Raw genomic sequence first — 20,909 nt, 5'->3', positions numbered from 1 at the left:
ATAGGAAAACCTAGGTCAAATGCTTGGCCCAGTCAGTGCTTGGCCACCTGTAATGTTCATTTGCCTGCAGTATTTTAATCTCTGTTTCTCCATAGGAAGTGAATGAGAAACGGATGAAATGTAATTGAGGTCTTGTTTTATGACTTGATAAGCCAGAATGTAAAGAGCTTCTCCCAGAACAAACATGCAGTGCCAGTTGGTAGACATCTACCCAAAGAGCCTCTCTTTATTAATGTTTTACAAACTCAATGTCTAAGAGCTGACCTTTCCTCCTAAGGGAGACTTTGCTAGAATAAACAACCTGGCCTTTGCCTCTGTGTGTGTGGCTCTGATGCACCAACATGTAAATCTTACACAGTTATCCTTCCAACACTTCTGCCATGTAGATAACCACTGTGTCTGTGTCACAGATGAGAAAATTGAAGCTTAAAGAGATCATGTAACTTGCCCATGGCCTCAGAAAAGTGGGAAGCAGTTTGAACTGATGTCTTTCTGACTCCAAAGCTTTTGTTTTTTCAACAAAGCATTGCTTCATTATAGCTTGGGGACAGGAAGGGACTTGTTATTTGGAGGATGAATTGTGAAGCTTTGTAATATCCCCTGGCATCTAACCTGCTTCCCAGGATTTTGTCTTTCTTCTTTCAACTCCTTGAACTTAAAACTTAGAAAGAGTTGAAGGAATAATCATAGTAAATATTTACATAGTGCCACCCACTGTTGCAGTTGCTGCAGGCATAATGACCTAATCCTAGAGCAAATGAGGTAGGTTCTAGTATGATCTCCATTTGCACAGGAGAAGATCAAGGCACATAGAAGTCAAGTTGCTCTCCCTGTAAATATCCAAGTTGGGATCTGAGCCTAGAAAAATCTGACTCCTAAGTCTGGACCCTTAAATGATTATGCTGCTGATTGTCAGACAAGGACTGTTGGTCTCTGAGGAGAATGACGAGACTTGATTTCCAAAATTGACTTTCTGGCTTCTTTTGAGTCTACTTAATACTTACTTGGCTAAAGGCAGACTTTGAATCCAGACTTGTGTATGAATCACAACACCACTTCTTTTTTTTTTTTTTTTTTTTTTTTTGGCCAGTCCTGGGCCTTGGACTCAGGGCCTGAGCACTGTCCCTGGCTTCTTCCCGCTCAAGGCTAGCACTCTGCCACTTGAGCCACAGCGCAGCTTCTGGCCGTTTTCTGTATATGTGGTGCTGGGGAATCGAACCTAGGGCCTCGTGTATCCGAGGCAGGCACTCTTGCCACTAGGCTATATCCCCAGCCCTCAACACCACTTCTTTAAAATGTATTTGGCCTTGGATAGACCTTTTCTTTGTTGCTCAGGTTCTTTATTGGACATGTGAGGATAATAAGAACAATCAACTCAAAGAGCTGCTATGAAGGTTAGATGCAAAAAGATATGTTGAGAGCTCAGTAGCTTGTTTGGCCCACTCAATATGAGCAATAGATAGATATTGCTTCCCTTACTTTTCTTTCTTTTTTTCTAGACAGGATCTCACTATGTAGTTTAGTCTGGCCTCAAACTTAATTGTTCCACCCAGCCTCCTGACTGTTGGACTTACACAAGCACCCTATCACACCCAGGTCTTATTCTTATAGAATGTCCCCAAGTCCATAATAGGAAAGACTGGTGCACAGAACTACTTGACTTCAAAGCTCCAGCACATAACCCCTGTCCACGCTGCCCCCAGGATCCTCTTCTTATCTTCCTCTAGACTTTCCTGATGCCATCAATGGACCTCTCAATCCCTGTTCACTCAAGTGTCATTGATTCCTCCTTGTTCCCATCTCACTGTGGTGAGGAGGCAGCACCAGGACTTGACGGGCTGGAGGCCAGTGGCATGACGCCTGGCCCAGATCACACTGGGGAATGTGCAGTCTGTGTGCTCATGCCAGGTCAAAGTGAGGATTTGGTTTAGAAAACTTGTGTACTAGGACTCATTACCAATTATTATAGGAATGATTTTAGAAGTCTGTCATGCCAACCCACAGCTCCAATGGTTGTGTTTGCATAGATTTTTAGGGGACATCTGGTATTTCTATTTCCTATCAATTTTACTGGCCCTTGAGTTCCGTTAACTTTTTAAACCTTAAACTTTTTTTTTGGTACTGGGGTTTGAACTAAGGGCTTCAAGCTTGCTAGGCAGGTACTCTACCAATGAGGCATGATTCTGGCCCTTTTTTGTACTTGTTTTTGAGATCAGGTATTTTCTGTTCTGGCACATGCCGTTGTAAGTCTGCCTATTTTTTTACTTTCTACTACCAGTTTGCCTCTCAGGAAGAATTTTCTCTGAGTAGTCTCACGCCACATACATGATCTCTTACTCTTGTGAGAGAATAATACATTTGTTATGCATTTTACTGAAATAGCACTTTGAGACAGCTGCAGAATAAAAAGAAATAAACAATATCTGTTTCAAATCTTGACACAGTAATTACTGTGGGATGTTGGTGGAGTTATTTAAATCTTAGTTTGGTCATTCGTAATGTGGATATTGTGATTCCTTGGCAGAGTTATTATAAGGAGTAAGATAATGCTTAAGAAGTATCTCATATAGATCCTGACACATTGTAGACTTTCAACAAGTACACATGCTCTTTCAAAGTATATTATGTAAGGTTGCATATCCCAGGTTGTAAAAGTAAAATTATTATAGAAAATCTATACATAGTAATGTATGCAAAGGAAGTTATAGTAAGTACCTTTTAGAGACAATTCTTCAGTCACAAATACTACTCTTGGAAAGTAAAGATAGCTCGGTGTATTTCCTTTTATCTCTTCTTACTCTCGCTCTTCCTTCCCTCCCTCCCTCCCTTCCTTCTCTCCTCTGTGAGTGTGTGTGTGCACGCGCAGGCGCATGTGCGCACATGTGCATGACATTACTGGTGCTTGAGCTCAGGTCCTCATAATCTTTTTTTTTTTTTTTTGCTTGCTTTGTTTTTTTTTTTGCCAGTCCTGGGGCTTGAACTCAGGGCCTGAGCACTGTCCCTGGCTTCTTTTTGCTCAAGGCTAGCACTCGACCACTTGAGCCACAGCGCCACTTCTGGCTTTTTCTATGTATGTGGTGCTGAGGAATTGAACCCAGGGCTTCTTGTATACAAGGCAAGCACTCTACCACTAGGACATATTCCCAGCCCTCCATTGTGTTTTTACTTAACTTTTTGTTATTACTTGATTTTTTTGTTGCTCTACTGTCTTTCAATCTAGATTGTAATCTCCTTGAGCAGGTACTGTGGATGGCTATCTGTGTCTCCCTAGCTGCCATAGAACTGTGCTTTGTGTCACTCATAGTAATCCTTGTTAATATTTGCCAAATAATGGATTTTTCTATTCATGACTATCTCTGAGTTAAGAGCCAGATGAAGTATTGAATAGTAACCTTCAAATTGGTCAAATTGAGAATCAGGCTTACAGATTTGAGTCTGGAGTTTTTCAGAGAGGCCAGTTGAAGAGAAAAGTATTAAATCATTAGGGTTGACTCTGCAGGGTGTTTGAAATGGACTTTCTCTACTGTCTGTTCTTCCTTCACAACTGGGTGTGGAGAGGGGCAGGATCTGCTTTTACAACTCAGCCTTCTAGCAGAATGAGTGGAATTTTCCAGGCAGTTTCCTTTGTTGGCTCTTGGCATAATTGCAGCTTTGCCCTTTGGGAGCCATTAGGCCGCAGCCCCAAAGCCTAGACGGCTGTTTCAGCAGGTCAGACTGTGAGAGCTGTGTGCTTTTGTTGGCATAGAGCCACAAAGGATTTCAAACTGTAATATCATTTTTAAAAATTTACTTTTAGCAATAAATACTGAGCCCCCTAGTAAATGCTTTGAGCAAAAGAAAGGAAAGTATTACACCCTTCCCTTCAATACACAGACAACACACACCCATCCCAAATAGTGATGATTCCCTGGCAATGGGCACCTTTCTGAATGCCAGACTCTGGGGTAATCCACTGGGAATAACACATTGCTTCACAAATTTTCCATACGTACACACCCAGTGTGAAGATGAGCTGATGCTTCAGTTCTGTTACTCATGAAGCCTTCTACTATCCTGTAGAATAATAGTTTTGGTTCTTCATATAGACATAGTTACAAGGGCAGAACAACTAGAAAAGTTAGACCTTAAGCCTAAAAGGAAAGCACTTTCTCATGTGGCTTGTTCTATGGAGAGAACCCTGCTGTGTGCTAGTTCACCAAGGAAAAGCTGACTCATCACGATCCAGAGTCATTCGGAATAAGTATTTTGGAAGAAGCCACAAACATACTATCTCAAATTTGGAATAAAAAAAAGACTTTATTATTAGGGGAAAGAGGATGCAAACAATATAAAAACGAGAAGCTTATTTGGCATTTCATTAACTTTCTTTTCTCTGCTTGTCAAATGGGAGTTGGATGCTATTTGTACTTTTCCTAAGAGTCCTCATCTGTCATAAAACCTTTTGTGGGTGGATCCCTCAAATGACCCTTCTGGAGAAATCTTATGGAGTAGGCAGAAATAATTGCTGGATTCTATCTACTTCTTTCCCTTCTGCTTCATGTGTACTACGAAGTAGTCATTGCACGCAATGGTGAGGCCTGCAATTAGTGAAAAGAAGCTCTGGAAGCCCACTTTGCCATCTCGGCACTGATCCAGGTCCTTCATTATTTTGTCCACAGCCAGAGGATCTTTTTGATTCTAAAACAACAACAACAACAAAGAACAAAGGTTAGAAAATACCAGTCATGAGTTGTAACTATGAACTTTATCTGATGTGTACATGCACATAATCTCACAATTACCTGAGCTTTTATCTTAGATCATAAGTGACCTTTGTGGGCACCATCTAAATGCATTTCAGTAATTCCATATTTAGATTTTGCCTAAGAACGACTCTGCACTTATTGTTTTCTAGTCAAACCTACATTCTCTTAATATGTTTTTATTTTAGTCCTTTAAAAGGAAACTTTTTTTTTTCTTTTTACCTGTCCTGGGGCTTGAACTCAGGGCCTGGTCCCTGTCCCTGAGCCTGTCCGTGCTCAAGGCTAGTGCTCTACCACTTGAGCCACAACACCACTTTCAGCTTTTTCTGAGTAGATTATTAGAGATAAGAGTCTCATGGACTTTCCTGCTTGGGCTGGCTTCAAACCATGATCCTCAGATCTCAGCCTCCTGAGTCACTAGATTAGACAGGTATGAGCCATGGGCATCTGGGTTAAAAGGAAACTTTTAATGAAAAAAATAAGATAAAATTGTTTAGGAAGTTTTAGATCTTTGTCCTACCTATTTTGAGGATTTAATGATGAAGATGGCTCTTTTTCTCTTTGGCACATCTGAGGCCTGGCTAGTATGTCATAATATCATGTACCATGTGACCTTGAATAAGGCACATAGTTAGATGTGTCTTCATGTATCAACTATGAGTGAAGGAATTGGCTTGAATATTGTCACTGGAATTCCCTTTCCCATTTTTTGTTTGTGGGCAGTGGGGAATTGAACCCAGAGCTTTGCATATTTTAGGGAAGTGCTCTTCTACTGATCTATACCCCAGCTCTACTTTCATTTTGAGGTGATAAGTCTATTCCTTTCTATAATTGTCACTGCATGCTGTATGTTAGACAAGAGTTAGAAGGAATACATGCAATGGAATCATGAACTCCCTAATGCCTTGCATGAATGTGTGGGGAAAGGATGGGAAGGCAAGATCCCTTTTATCTTGTTTCTATGACAACTGGCTTGATCACTGTTTTTCACAAGGATGCTAGTTGGAAGTGCAGAAATATGGTTACTTTTATAGACCATGCCATCAACCAGGGAAGAAATAACCTCTAAACCATTAGAGGCTATTAAAAGGCCTAGATAAAGTATTTATGAATTCCACTGACTATAAGTATGTGACTTAGGAACTGAGTTTCAAGTGTGCTGAGTGTTTATAAATTGCACTCAGGAATCCATTAAGGTAAAGCAGCTCCAATTCCTTCATGAGGAATTCCTGAACTCTTCTGTCCTAAGCAATCAACTGAAACCTGTTCTGTGTTGCTGATTATAGACTTGTCCCCAGCTTCCTGGCTATGGTCAAAATGAGTGAAATTTGGATGACATAAGGGGTCTACTTTAGAAACAAAATGCTCTGTTAATTCAGTGAGTGTGGGTGTGTCTGGAATTATGACCTGGTTACTAGAATAAATTATCTTGCCCTGTTTAGCACTCTATACTATAAATTCCCTTTATGTTTCTCATGCCACAAAGCCTGGAGGAAGGGTCTATGACTAATGTGATATTTATTCTGTCTCTAACTTATGCCAGAGCACAATTAACACATGATTAGTGCTTTGAACAATTTTCATCAAAAAGCTGGCTTACTGTGAGCAAATTTTGTCCCTATATTTTATGCTTGTGTAGAAGGATCATAAAAAATGAAAATGATCTTGCAGGTAATCATGTCACTCTCTCATTTTACAGAGGCAGAAACTAGGTCACAGAGCTGTAACAAACCTTTAGTGTTTGTTATACTAGAGCCAGATCTCCAGACTCTTGGTCCAGGGCCCTGTAACAGCAGGTAACTGTATTTCAGTTCATTCTGGGGTAGCATTGTGGTAGGACTGTAGCTTGAAGAAAGAGTTAGGAGCCGGGCACTGGTGGCTCATACCTGTAATCCTAGCTACTCAGGAGGTTGAGGATATGAGGATCTGAAGATTGCTGTTCAAAGCCATCCCAGGCAGGAAAATCTATGAGACTCTTCTCCAATTAATCACCAGAAAACTGGAAGAAGCTCTGTGCTTAATGTGGTAGAGCACTAGCCTTAAGCTGAAGAGCTCAGGGGCAGCACCCAGGCCCAGAGTTCAAGCCCCATGACTGACAGAAAAAAAAAAAAAAGAAAGGAAGGAAGGAAGGAAGGGAGGAAGAAAGAAAGAGTCTGTTTAACTGATATTGCTGATGTGTACAAATGGTGTTCTGCAAAACCCCATGTTTACTGGGTATAGGAGTCAGGGATCTAACTACAGTGCTATTTACCAGACAGATGACAAGAGGTAGGGCCCAGGGTTTTACAATGGCTTCCCTTCAGCCTTCAGCAGTTAATATGTTATCTATCACCCATATCCTTTCAGATGATTACAATTATAGCATGCAGAGATAGAAGATGGGTTTGTGTTTTAATCTGCAATGTTTTGCCTTGCTTGATCATGAAATTTAAGAGTCTCCTCTTGGTGGCCTACAAAGTAATAGGGCAATGTTGCCTCATTACTTAATATCCTGTGTAATATATCTAAAAAGTTGTTGTCTTTGCGTGTTGCTTAGTCTGTCATGGTGAGGTATAAACCAGACTATGCTCCCGTGCTCCGTAGCATTTTCAGTGTGAAAAGCAGTTATTTTTGGACAAACACTCAGAGCTTATTCAGCAGATGACTGACACCATTCTTTTATGGACTAGAATTGGGGGAAAGAATTTGAGGGGCCGAGCACAGTGGCTCACACCTGTAATTCCAGCTACTTGGGAGGTAGAAATTGGGACGATCAAGATTCTAGGCTAATCCAGGGGATTAATCTCAACTAACAAATTGGGCATAGTGGTGCATATGTTATCCTCAATACTCATTAGGCATAGATAGGAAGACTATAGCCAGAGGCCAGCCCTGAGAGAAAATGTGAGAGTAGCTAAAAAAAATAACCAAAGCAGGGCTGGGGAGATAGCCTAGTGGCAAGAGTGCCTGCCTCGGATACACGAGGCCCTAGGTTCGATTCCCCAGCACCACATATACAGAAAAACGGCCAGAAGCGGCGCTGTGGCTCAAGTGGCGGAGTGCTAGCCTTGAGCGGGAAGAAGCCAGGGACAGTGCTCAGGCCCTGAGTCCAAGGACCAGGACTGGCCAAAAAAAAAAAAAAAAAAAAAAAAAAAAAAAAAAAAAAAATAACCAAAGCAAAAAAAGGGACTGGAGGTAGTAGAGTATTGCCTAGCCATTCCCTGGCTGAGTGGTCGCTCTGGAAAAGCCTTCTTTCCCAACGTTGCCCCAACGGATGCAGACGACTCAGGATAGAATGTTCTAATACTTCATGTAGTGGTTATTTGCATGTAGTTGTACTTTGCCTGCAGATCATAAGCTCCTTGAGCACAGGGGCTGTGTTTTCTTCACTGTTTCCTATACGACGATACCTTACACACAGTAGGTATGCAATACTGTTTAATAAATAAATGGATAAAACACCTTTCTAGTAGTTATCTCCACAGAGAAAGGTTAAAAGAACAAGGGGAATAAAGTACAGGTGTGTGTGTGTGTGTGTGTGTGTGTATTACTGGTACTTGGAGCCTTGTGCTCTCATTTGGCTTTTCCACTCAACTTTGGTGCTCTACTATTTGAGCCACATCTCTATTTCCAGATTTTTTCTGGTTAATTGGAAATAAGAGTCTCAGGGTCAATCTTTTATGCCTGGGCCAACTTTGAACTATGATTCTTAGACATCAGCCTCCTGAGTATTTAGGATTACAGGTGTGAGTCCCTAAGTTCTAATTGTATGTGTGTGTGTGCATGCGTGTGTGCCAGTACTAGGGCTTGAACTCAGGGCCTGGGTGCCACCTCTTAGCTTTTTAGCTCAGGGCTTAGCACTATACCATTTGAGCCACTCCTTTACTTTTGGCTTTTTGGTGGTTAATTGGAGATAAGAGTCTCACAAACTCTCATTCCTGGACTGGGTTCAAACTGTGATCCTTAGATCCCAGCCTCTCAAATAGCTAGGATTGTAGGTGTGAGTCACTGGTACCTGGCTGAAAATACTAATTTTTATGTCTGGTTCTTTCTGAGAGTTGTAACACTTACTTCCAAAAATCCAGGAAACTCCTTATCCATGAGTACCCTCAGGTCTTCCTTTACTAAGTAGCCTTTATCCCCTGCATATTTGTGAAATGTAAACATGATGGTTTCCATGGCGTGTTCCATCTGAGACGGCATTTTGGTGAGGTCTGATGAAATCTGTTGAAGGACATGAAGAAATGGGTTACATTAACTTTTTTTTTTCTTGTGTTAGTCCTGGGGCCTGAACTCAGGACTTGGGAGCTGTCCTTGAGATTTTTTGCTCAAAGCTAGTGCTCTGCCATTTGAGCCACAGCTCTATTTTCAGCTTTTTTGGTGCTGAATTGGAGATAAGAGTGTTATAGACTTTCCTGCCTGCGTAGGCTTTGAACCATGATCCTCATATCTCATTTTCCTGAGTAGCTAGGATTGCAGGCATGAGCCACTGGCACCTGACAACTATTAAGCCACATGCACTGCACGTCTTTTAAGAATAATTGAAAGAAGGGTGAGTATATCACCCATTTACTCTTATCCAGTTATAAAATTAAATGAATCTAAGGACAAAGTGACCTCTGTTTTGGAGGTCTCTTGCTGTGAAATAGGCATCTCAGGTATTGGAGCTTTATTGAGAGGTTTATTTGGTTGCCAGCTAATTTTTCACAACTCATCTAATAAAGAATAAAAAGTAACTTTTTTTGTTTTTTTTTTTTTGGCCAGTCCTGGGGATGAACTCAGGGCCGGAGCACTGTCCCTGGCTTCTATTGGCTCAAGGCTAGCACGCTGCCAACTTGAGCCACAGCACCACTTCTGGCTTTTCTATATATGTGGTGCTGAGGAATCGAACCTAGGGCTTCATGTATATGAGGCAAGCTCTCTTGCCACTAGGCCATATTCCCAGCCCCAAAAGTAACTATTTGGAAAAGCAAAACCAAAGTCCTTCTTTTAAACTGACAAAGTACTTATTGAAAGAACACTTATGTTTTTATTTCTCTTGGCACTGACCAGTGAAACTTTTAAAATATGGCTGAACAAGTGACACAATCAAGCCTGGCTAATATGAAAATTTTAACCTTCTATGCTTAACTTGGTGCTTGGTTCAGTCTAATACTAGTGTTTAGAAAGCTACTTAAAGATGAATTTGTCTGCTGGATACTCTTTACTAAAGCTAAGCCCTGAACTTGAATATACTGCAATAAAGACATTTGTATTCTAGTAGCAAAATGTAGCTGTCCTGCCTGAGTTCATGTGTCCCAATGCTTATTGTCTATAAGTTACTGTCTAGATGAAGTCATTTGAGGGTACAACACATTTCTGGCAGCGCTAGATACAAAATCTGCTCTCAGAGTCCGAGATACAGTGACAGAGCAAGAGTTCTTTGTCCAGGAGAATGTATAAAGGAAACATGTAAGATCAATGTATTCATGTACAATGAACTGGAGGCTTATGGCTCATCAAGACACAGTGCCTGGTACTTAATTGGAGCCCAGTGGATTTTGAGTTAGTTGGAGGACATGTTTTGGCCAGAACAGAGAATTGAGACACATGATCTAAAATCACTATTGTGTAGGAAACTGTGAACTTGGTCAAAGTTTGTAACACATCATTTTACACACACACACACACACACACACACACATAGCCCACACACAAAGCTATGAGCACAGGTGGAAGGAGAAGCTGGCAATTCTGCTGACGAGTACTCACTGGGTCTTGGGACATGCTTGGGTCTGGCTCCTGCTGCTGACAGATGCTTATTCAACATAGATCTTTAGATGCTATCTTTTACAGAGGGAACAGTGGAGTGATAAACACTTGGGTTGAACAATTATACTTAAGAATTATAAATTATACCCCTTAATCTCCAGAAAAGTACTAGAACCTTCATGCCAAAGGGGATTACTTTGGAGAACATTGTAAACTAGGATCTAACATGATTCATCTGCAAGGCACTTTGTCTTGGAGACAGCAGAAAATTCATGTTTCAAGGTCCAGTGTGAGACGAATTCCAGGGGAACCACACCCCATTTTCTCTCCTTCCTACACAGGGTAGATTCATCCCCCACCCCACATGAGTTTCCAATGGGCTTAGAGGGAGTCAGCAATGTATACCTGATCTGAAAGCCCAGGAATGAATCACTTATAGGAGGACACAGGATCCTACCTCAGTACTTAAATAACTCAGGAAAGGAGTCAGACTCCACAGAGGTTTAAAAATATGTGCCCACCCTGGCACTTGTGGCTCAGGTCTGTAATCCTAGCTATTCAGGAGGCTGAGATCTGAAGATCACAGTTTGAAGCTAGCCTGGACAAGAAAGACTGTGAGACTCTTAGCTCCAATTAACCAGCAAAAAGTCAGAAGTGGACCTGTGGCTCAAAGGGTAGATCACTAGTCTTGAGCTAAAAGCTCAGAGACTGTGCCCACACCCTGAGTTCAAGCCCCAGAACTGGCACCAAATAACAATGAAAACCGGTGTCCAAGCTCAGCACCACAGAGCACTTCCCCAGCATGCCCCACAATTCCCAGATGTTAGACCTGGGATACCTAGCTCCCTTTGTCACAGGATGCAACGGAGTCTGGAGAGTGTACTGTAAAACCAAGGAAGAAAGGGACTGCAGCAGGATAAGGACCCCCCTAAATAGAAAATAGGTGACTTTAGGAATTACTAAGACATATGAGTTGCAGGCTCACGAAATCTAGCCATGCTCAAGTGTCTTCTTCAGTCTCTGCTTTGAAGCAGGGCAATGAAATCTGAGGTCACTCCACTCCCAGCCCTTCCTTGCCCACACTGGCTATGAAGTGATGGGGTTTTATTCCACAAAGCTGTGTTCCTGCCTGAAGTCCTCCCTCTCTACCTCCTCCCAGCTGCTGTATTCAGTAGACAGATGAGGAGCACAGCTCCTTGGCTGGTCAGGTTTAGCAGCTGGGGGCAGGGGAGAGGGAGGCAGAGAAGGGACTAGCCAGAAGTGAAACTAGCTTTGAAAACCAGAGAGGACCAGAGGGTCTGATTGGGGTCTGATCCACAACCAGTGCCCCAGATGGCACTTGCCAGGGCTACCAGTGAAGAACTGTGTTTTCATGGAGCCTCACACTGCTTTTAAAGTAAGAAGGAAAAGGGGGAAACATGATTTAACTGTTTTCTTGGCTGCATGAATCACCAGTCTCTTCCAGGGATGGGGTGGGGATGTCTGCTGGGTAAAAGGCTCCTCAGTTCCTTGGGTGGGGCTTGACAAGCAGGCTGACAGCAGCTCTGACTGTTGGTTACTGAAGCTGAAGTTCTTTGCAAACTTGAAGCTAGCATTTCACCCCACCTCCAGCCCCACAAGCCACACTCCAGCAGGGGTGTGTCTCCTGCTTCCTCATTGGATACACTTTGGCAGAGGACCTTGGAACAGAGTCTGGGAGGCAACAATGTCTTTTCAGTGCTTGGAAGACCTACTCCTATACCAGAAACACTCAAATCGCTTTTAATTGTTCACTACTCTCGAGCTCCTCTTGGTAAAAAACCATGAATGATTCTTTCTACCTTTATCCAGAGGTAAATATCCTCTAACTAACTCAGTCAGTGAATGAGTCAAATTGTTGCCCTTGGCAGCAGCTAATGTGATTATCCAAAGGAGGCTGAAAAATCTTGTAGCTCAGAGCTCAGCAGAGAGGGTGGGAAGGGGCCTCAAGAGGGTTCCCCAAGGAGCAAACAAGAGACACTGTGCAGACTCAGAGGAAGAAAATATGTCCTGCTAAACAGGTCTGGTCAGACCGACTGCTTTTCTCTGCTGCAGATTTCTCATGTTTTCAGTCATCTCACCTCCTATTCCTTCTCTAGCTCTGCAGTTTCACTGCTGACTCCACAGGATGGGAGACTGCTCACTTCTGTGGACCTTCTGCCCACTCATCTGCCATTGAATCATTTTATTCTGATGCTTGTACATGCCTTCTACTTGTTTCTCAGAGCAATGGCCTGAGTACTGCAGGCCCAGAAGTCCAGTCATTCTGTGAAGTTTTCTTTTCTTTTTTTTTTTAAACAGAAAACAATTATGCACTTCACAAATTCTTCCTGTGCTAAGAATCCATTTTTGGTACTCCTACTTTGTAGGTCCCAACCAAGGAGTTTTGGTGTTAGGCACAGGAGATTCCCTTACTCTCTCTGGTGCTTGCCTTTGAAAAGTTCATCAGCTAATGGAATACAATGTAAAAGTCTGTCTTCAATTCTTGTTGTTTTTTTGTTTCTGTTCATACAGTCTGCTTTATGGAAGGGGAAGAATGAAATGGACAATAATGTCATCTTGATTGCCTTTGGCAGGGAAGCTGAAGTCCCCTTAAGAAAGTGTTTATTTCTGAGTAGTCCCAGCTATTCGCTCTGGCCCTGTGCCTGGATCCAGGCCATAATGTACAAGAAGACACTTCTAAGGTATAAGAGTTCTGGTTTATTTTGTTCTGCATCATGTCCACACCTTAATTTTCTTACAACCACACAGAAATAATTGTCAAGGTGTCAGTAAAAATAAGCATGCTATTCAAAATATGTTTGAAGCCGGGTGCTGGTGGCTCATGCCTGTAATCGTAACTACTCAGGAGGCTGAGATCTGAGGATCACAGTTTGAAACCAGCCCAGGCAGGAAAGTCTATGAGTCTCTTATCTCCAATCAATCACAGAAAAAGCCACAAGTGGCACTCTGGCTCAAGTGGCAATGTGCTAACCTTGAACACAAGGAACCTAGGGACAGCATCCAGGCCCAGAGTTCAAGCCCCAGGACTAGCAAAAAATAAGAACAAAAGAAAAAACCCCAACTAAACAAACAAAACAAAAACAAAATATGTTTGAAGTTTTCTTCCTTTTGTTTCAGGGATTTTGAAAAAAAATTTTTCTTTTGATAATTTAACTCAGAAGATATTCTTGAGTGATCCCTAAAGGGAATTCAGAAAGAAAGAAAAAAGAATTGGGGTAATGGATCAGTATCCATGCCTTCTTTCATCAAACAAAACTTTCCCTCTAAAGAATTGGGTAGGAAAAGAAAGTTTTAGGTGCAACTCAACAGAAAGAAAGAACTCAGAAAGCTCCTCTAGGGGCTAGGAGTGTGGCTGAGCAGTAGAGTGTTTGCCTAGCATGCATGAAGCCCTGGGTTCATTCCTCAGCACCACATAAACAGAAAAAGCCAGAAGTGGCGCTGTGGCTCAAGTGGTAGAGTGCTAGCCTTGAGCAAAAAGAAGCCAGGGACAGTGCTCAGACCCTGAGTTCAGTCCCCAGGACTGGCAGAACAAAAACAAAAAAGCTCCTCTAACTCAACAAAGTACATTTAGTTTTGCTTTTTTCTTGAAGACTTGTTAGGCTTAAATCAGCAACTGCTCTTAAATCTTTCAGTTGGATGAGTGCGTGTTATCTATTGAAAAGTCCTGACTGTTAAAAATAAATAAATTATCTCTTTTGCCTTTTTTTTTTTTTGTGGTGGTTCTGGGGATTGAATCCGGGGCCTCACACATGTTAGTATGTGCTTTACCGCTGAGCTACAGTCTTCATTTTGCTTTTGAAGTGAGTCCTGGGAAAATGAGAAGCTTAAGAAAGATCTTAAAATCTTAGTTCAGCTTTCCCAGCACTCTGATCACTAATTTATACTTCGTAACCCTGAAAGAATTCTATTGTTTCTCTCTGCTTTATGCTTTAAAAGACTGGACTCTATCCAATGGCATACCAAGAGGGTATTGCTTTAAAAAGTCACATTTTTGGAGGGCTGTCAGTGGAAAGCAGGAGTTACCCAGACTTAGTTCCACCCAACACAGGATCTGATCACACAGGCATGGCTGTTCAGAGACTGGCCAAAGGCCAGACATAGGAGGACAGGTCTCATTTAATGTTCTCAGGAAAAGCAAGCATCACCCAGAAATCAAGGTGAGTCTCATCATTCATTCTATGCCCAACCAACCTAGAAAACACACACACACACACACACACACACACACACACACACACACACACACACACACAAAACTCCAAATGTCAGATCAAGGATCACCATGAAGAAAGGATCCTCTGTCAAGGAATACTCATGCCACTTAAAAGGAATGATTAAATAGAAACTGTGGGGGCAGGGATGATGAGGAAATTTCAAGCATGTTATATGAACTCATTCCTGTTACAACCTCTGCTATTACCTTTATCTTCTGCGATTTGCTGAAACACATGGGAGGCAAAGATCACTGAGGGTGTTTCCACGAGCCTGGCCTCAATTACAATGCAGAATATAAAAACTCACTCCTGGAGGCTGTAAGTCCAGTTCTGGAGATGGGGAAGAGGGCAGAGAGCAGGGAGAGGACCTATGCATTGTGAGGTGTAAACCTCCTACTGGGAAAAACTACAGCCCCAGCAAAGCTGAGGCCTGCTGCCAGGAGGCACATGAGCCAATGACCTGATGATAACTGAGCAGCAGTCTGGCAGTGCCCTGCCAATCTAATTATTCACCCTGGCAGCTCAGTCAAGAGAACTCTCCTGCAGGTTGGTGGCTAGTCCTAGTGTGACTCACTTCCTCCTGGAAAATGCCTTCTAAGATGGCACAGTTCCTCTTTTCCTTCAGAGAGTATTGAGTCTAAACCATCCACAGTGTAGCGGCAACCAACAGGACCACACCCACAGGGTCTCGCAGCTGAGTCACGGGCCTCAGATCACTAAGAGAATCCTAGAGCCCTTTGTGCTAACACCACCCTGCAGAATGCTTCCAGATCCTCTAGTGAGGGGAAGGGTGGGTGGGTGGGGGCGGTGGGGTGGGCAAGGGGACATAGGTTTAATGTGTTCCAGAACCCAGTTTCCAGCTGTTTCCGCTGGCCTTAGTGCTTCTGCCTTCATCGCAGCCACTCCCTAGCATGATGGGGCTCCCGGTTTCAGTTAGCAGAGGCCTGTCTAAGACTGAACAGTTTAGGATCCAGGGCCACAGAGAGCACCATTCCTTTTGCCCAAGCTCGGACTGTGAACCAGGTACCAAGGAAATCTAGCAGGCCAAAGTAATCTGAGTTTGGAAGACCCTTCCCGTCCTCCCCCCAACCCGCGCTTCCCCATCTCTATCAAGTTCCTTTTATTTAAGCAAGAAGGAATCTCTAACAGTAGGGAAATCACTTCACATACCTCCCCCTCCCCCAGCGCTGCTTTATAACAACAAATTAAAGTCTGCCTCAGTGCTTAAAAAGAAAACTTTCTGGGGCTGGGGATATAGCCTAGTGGCAAGAGTGCCTGCCTCGGATACATGAGGCCCTAGGTTCGATTCCCCAGCACCACATATACAGAAAATGGCCAGAAGCGGCGCTGTGGCTCAAGTGGCAGAGTGCTAGCCTTGAGCGGGAAGAAGCCAGGGACAGTGCTCAGGCCCTGAGTCCAAGGCCCAGGACTGGCCAAAAAAAAAAAGAAAACTTTCTGGACTAGCGGACCAACAAACAACAGGAAGCCCGACCTGCCGCGTGGGTTGGGGCGCGGAACCCAGTGGCACCACGGAGTGCGAATCCTCTGGCCGCCCGCACGCCCGCCCCAGCCCAAGCGGAGCCCACTCGAGCCGCCTGGCTGGGAGGCGGCTGCGAACATCAGGACTGAGGTCAGCCTTTAGCGAAACCCAGAACCAAGACTGCTAAGCCTGGGTAGGGGCGAGAAGTGGGGGTTCGCTTAACTAGGGAGACTAGTGCCAAGTAGGAAAGGCGGGAGTAGAGGATTGCGCGGAAAGGGAGGAGATGAGAGGTCCAGTGGCACCAAATTCAAAGATTCATTGTGAAGGATCAGAGCCCGTTCCCTCCGGTCTGCGTGGGACGGGGGCGCCGGTGCCTGGGCTGGGGGAAGGACCTCACCCCGGGTGGCCCCAGGGCCCACAGCGGATTTCCCCCCGCCAGCTCTCCGCCTTGGCCCCGGTGCCTCCAAGGGCACCTCGCTAAACGGGGTGTGGGTTTCCTTAAAGGTGGGGTCCGGGGCTGGGGACGGGGGGAGGAGGGCGCTCGGAGCGGGGCAGAACTCACCTGAGCCCCGGGACGCGGCAGATGCTGGGCGAGCTGCGACGCGGGAGGTGGGGAGAGCTCTGCGGCTGGGCGCCTTTGTACGTGGGTCGAGTGGGGAGAGGGCGGAGGCTCGGGGCTGTAGAGCAGGAGGAGCCTGGGCTGGCTGCCCAGGCTGCGGCTCTCCCCTCCTCCTCCTCCCCTTCCTGCCCCCCAGAGACACACACACACACACACACACACACACACACACACACACACACACACACACACACACACCCCGCGCGCCCACGCCCTTCTCGCTCTGAGGACGATCCCTCTCACACTCCACCCAGCCCTCAGGAGAGCCCTAGTGTAAACTTTCTGAGTGTGAAAGATCTTACTCGCAGAGGTCCCCACCCAGGGCCGTGCCCTTCCTCTCGGGTTTGCTTTCACTAACTGGATGAGTGTGGGACTCCCAAGAATCCAGCCGTGCTGCGGGTGGGGCGCGCGGGCCCAGAGGCAAGAGGTTCTTCAGAAACCTCCAAGTCTAGTTGACAGGAACAGGAGCACCACGTGGAATCCTAGCCACCTCCGAGGCTCAGCAAACTCCGGTGTTCGGAGCTCAGGCCTTCGGAGCTGGGTCCTGAGGTCGCCAACACCGGCTCTTGGGCTGTGCTTAAGTCTTGTGGCGAAAGAAATCCGCACCTTGCCTTGCCTTCCCGCAGGGTAGGGAAGGAGAGTGTTGTTTCAAATCTCCTGTGAGAAGACAGTTTTACCTCTCCGTGTGTGTGTGTGTGTGTGTGTGTGTGTGTGTGTGTGTGTGTGTGTTTACTTGGCCTTTCTTTCAATTTCAGTTAATGTCCTTAAAACCTGTTTATAAACCTCCTCCCTTTTGCTCTATAATGGCCCTGTTTGGCCCTAAAAGCCCTTTCTGGAAGATATTTGGAGAAAAGTGTTTCCTCTGGATTGTCATATCCCTCCCCCTCCGCATGCCATATTTATTTTAATTGTGGTTTAAAGTTAAGTGCAAATTAGTCACAGCTGTTGGTGGAAAAGAGCTCAGTGCCCAGTCCTGGAGTTTCCCTTTGTCCCCAGGGGACACCCCCCCACCTCCCAGAGGAGTGAGAGATCCTAAAGAATGAACGGGAGTCTGCATGGGTGAGAGATCCCAAAGGAATGAGCAGAATCAGGGAATCCTCCAAGTGCCATCACGTGACTAACCCTTGGCTTGTAGCCAGGAAAACTAAGTTTGGATTTCAGCTCTTACTTCCCCTGGTCTTTGAAACTCCAGTGCTGACTGTTCAAGCAGGCAGATCTTCTAGATTGTCCCAGATCTCAGGTGAGGTCCCCAGTGGGATCCTGGATCTCTTCAGTCCCAGGGAAGATGCAACTGGTTTAGATGGAGAATGCCAGGGTTTGTAGTGCCTAATCGTTTGCTTTCTTTACAAAGTCCACATTCCATGAGGAATGCTTAGTATGTGGTAAGCCCTGGGCTTTCAGAGATAAAAAGAATACCAAATTTATTGGGAGAAAGACTAGCAAAATTGAGTGTGATTAGTGAATGGTACAGGATACTATAAGAATGTTGAAGAAGGGCTTCTAAGATCATTTGGAGCCTTCGTGGATTGTTTCTGGAGAAGGCAACATTTGATAGAAACAACCAATGAAAAAACCCATTTCCCCTAACTATGGCATGCACGTGTGCGTGTGTGAACTCAGGGCTTCCTGCATGGTTGGCAAGCATTCTAGCTTCCTGCATTGTTGGCAAGCATTCTATCACGTGAGCCACAGCTCTCAAGTTTTGCTCAGCCTGGCATGGACCACCATTCTAGTGAAGCTTGGATAATAGAAATATACCACAGCACCCAGTCTAGCCTTTTCTGTTGAGATGGGGGTCTGGCCAACTTTTTGCCTGGGCTGTCTTTGAACTGTGGTCCTGCAGATCGCTGCCTCCTAAGTATCTAAGATAATACGTTTGAGCTACTGACACCCCATTTATGGGGTAGAAAATTCACATTTTTATTACGGGAGACTTGGAAAGCACAGTTTTTAAACAAAAATAAAATTATTTATAAATACAGTGAACCACAGATAAATGTCTTCATATTTATACAATTGTGATTACACTGATTTAAAAAATTACATCACATTCTATTTTTGTTCTACAATGTCTTATCTTTACCATTTTTTATCATTAAGTAGTTTTCAAGGGCAAGAATGTTTGTTCATTCATTCTGTTTTTGTCTGTTTGCTTTTCATTCAACACATGTTTTCTCTTCTCCCATCTGCCAATAGGATTCCAAGACAATGAGGCCCTAGTTGGTGCCGGAAATGAATTACTGAAACATTTGATTAGGTGCCCAGGGTACAGTGGTGAATATGGCTTGCAGGATGGACACAAAACAAGTGTTCCATCACTAAGCTAATCCTCACTTCCCGACTCATGTGTGGCTTCTTCATTACTCTATGTACTGAGAGATCCATAAACTCCAGGTACCTGCCATACCTGTAAATGTCTCTCTAGGAAAAGTGGTCCCAGGCAGTTTCTCTCTCTAGGAAGTAGTTATGCCTCATCAATCACATGCATACTGTCAATCTAGCTCTGCTTCTTTTGTGACAACTGATTGGAACAAGGGCCAGGGCCTGAGTCAGAGCTGCCTAGTAAGATGGTATCTTAGCAGTTGGTGGAGGGGAAATATGCAGACAGAAGCAGATGATATTGGAAAAGTGGGAATAGGGGCTAGATCCAGTGTGGGCCCTGGAGTGAAGAGGAGGGGCTGTACAAGTTCTCCCCAAGACCTGAAGTACTTTCCAATGTGCAAAATGCTGGGTGGGAGCCGCAGAATTGTTCCACTAGTGAGACAGTTTGGGACATTTTCCAATTTCTTCATGAGGCAAGAAAACCTTATTACGTAGTGGTTCTCAACTGTTTTGAATTTGTGGCTGGAGCACAGAGAACAGACTGTTAGCTAAAAATGTTTCTCCTTCCATAGGGTAGAGTTGTTGCTGGAAAGTGGCATCTTAGCCAGGGATTGTGTTCCTAGCACCTCCTGTATCTCCTTGGGACTGTGTGGCTTTCACACAAAGACTGAAGCTGGAAATAATGTATGTTATTTGCAAGCCCACACAACAAGAAGTGACTTTTCCACATTCTTTCTCTAATCTGGCAGGACTCCAAAGCTGTAGACTTACAAGAGCCACAACTAGAAGCAGCCTGGGTCTCTGAATCACAGAGTGCAGGGAAACCATTTGTTGATCAGGAAATCCTCCCTGGACTATTTATATGAGTGAGAAAGAACTCCAGAATTTGAGAGTCTATTTACTACAGCATTGTCCTGATGAAGGGAGTATAGTAATTTTGGTAGTGTATTTGAGAGGATTAATTTGATTGCATAGTAATTACACATTTTTCCAATCATATTAGCAGCATGTAGTTTGAGGAAAATCAAAATCATTCTGTCTTAAATATTCATGAGGCAGAGTACTCCCAGGTGCTGGCAAATGCAGTTTCTTCCTCCCCCTCCCCCCCATGTAGCAGATAGTGCCCTGCATCATACAGAACCCAGAAACCTGTGCGGCCTAGTTGCACATCCTGTCTTCCCAGATACTGGTATGAATCAGCTGTAGAAATTTCATCCATCAGTAACAATGCCCTAGTAAAGAGTCACAATGTCCTCCACAGCGCCTCACTGAGCATCACTTAATACAATTAAGATGCTTTTGCTGGCAATCCAAAAAGGAAGAGAGAGAGAGAGAGAGAGAGAGAGAGAGAGAGAGAGAGAGAGAGAGAGAGAGAGAGAGAGAGAGAGAAAGAGAGAGAGAGAGAGAAAGAGAGAGAGAGAAAGAGAGACACACAGAGAGAGACAGAGACAGTGGTATACACTACATAGGGAGATATTCTAATTTGCTTAACATTGCATTTTGGGGGGAGGGTGCTGTGCTGGGGATTGGACTCAGGGCCTAGCATTTGGTAGGCAAGTGCTCTATACTACTTGAGCCATGCCCTCAGTCTTCCTACATTTTTTCTAATACTGAAGTTGTTCCTAAAAAATTAATTATGAAAAGACTACTTTTCTTTGTTTTTTCTTTTATCCAAGACCAGGGCTGCAACTTGGTATCTGATGCTTTTGCCCATTGGCTGGCACTCTACCAATTGAGCCGTATCTCCAGCCCTGGAAGGACTACCTTTGAATAAACATATT

At 44.1% G+C, this 20,909-nt stretch overlaps 1 protein-coding gene across 1 annotated transcript; it reads right to left on the bottom strand.

The window, feature by feature from the left end:
• Nucleotides 1-4,276: 4,276 nt before the first annotated feature.
• Nucleotides 4,277-16,899, bottom strand: S100a10 (S100 calcium binding protein A10). Its single transcript, XM_048357436.1, has 3 exons — nucleotides 16,750-16,899; nucleotides 8,793-8,945; nucleotides 4,277-4,677 (listed from the first exon to the last, which is right to left on the bottom strand). The coding sequence occupies exons 2-3, from the start codon at nucleotides 8,922-8,924 to the stop codon at nucleotides 4,516-4,518; spliced, it is 294 nt and encodes a 97-aa protein (XP_048213393.1). The 5' UTR covers nucleotides 8,925-8,945; nucleotides 16,750-16,899; the 3' UTR covers nucleotides 4,277-4,515.
• Nucleotides 16,900-20,909: the final 4,010 nt, after the last annotated feature.

Source organism: Perognathus longimembris, chromosome 11, assembly GCF_023159225.1.
Source record: "Perognathus longimembris pacificus isolate PPM17 chromosome 11, ASM2315922v1, whole genome shotgun sequence".
In the NCBI taxonomy this organism is placed as follows: Eukaryota; Metazoa; Chordata; class Mammalia; order Rodentia; family Heteromyidae; genus Perognathus; species Perognathus longimembris.
Note: the sequence above shows the minus strand (reverse complement) of the source record. Positions and strands in the feature narration are given on the sequence as shown.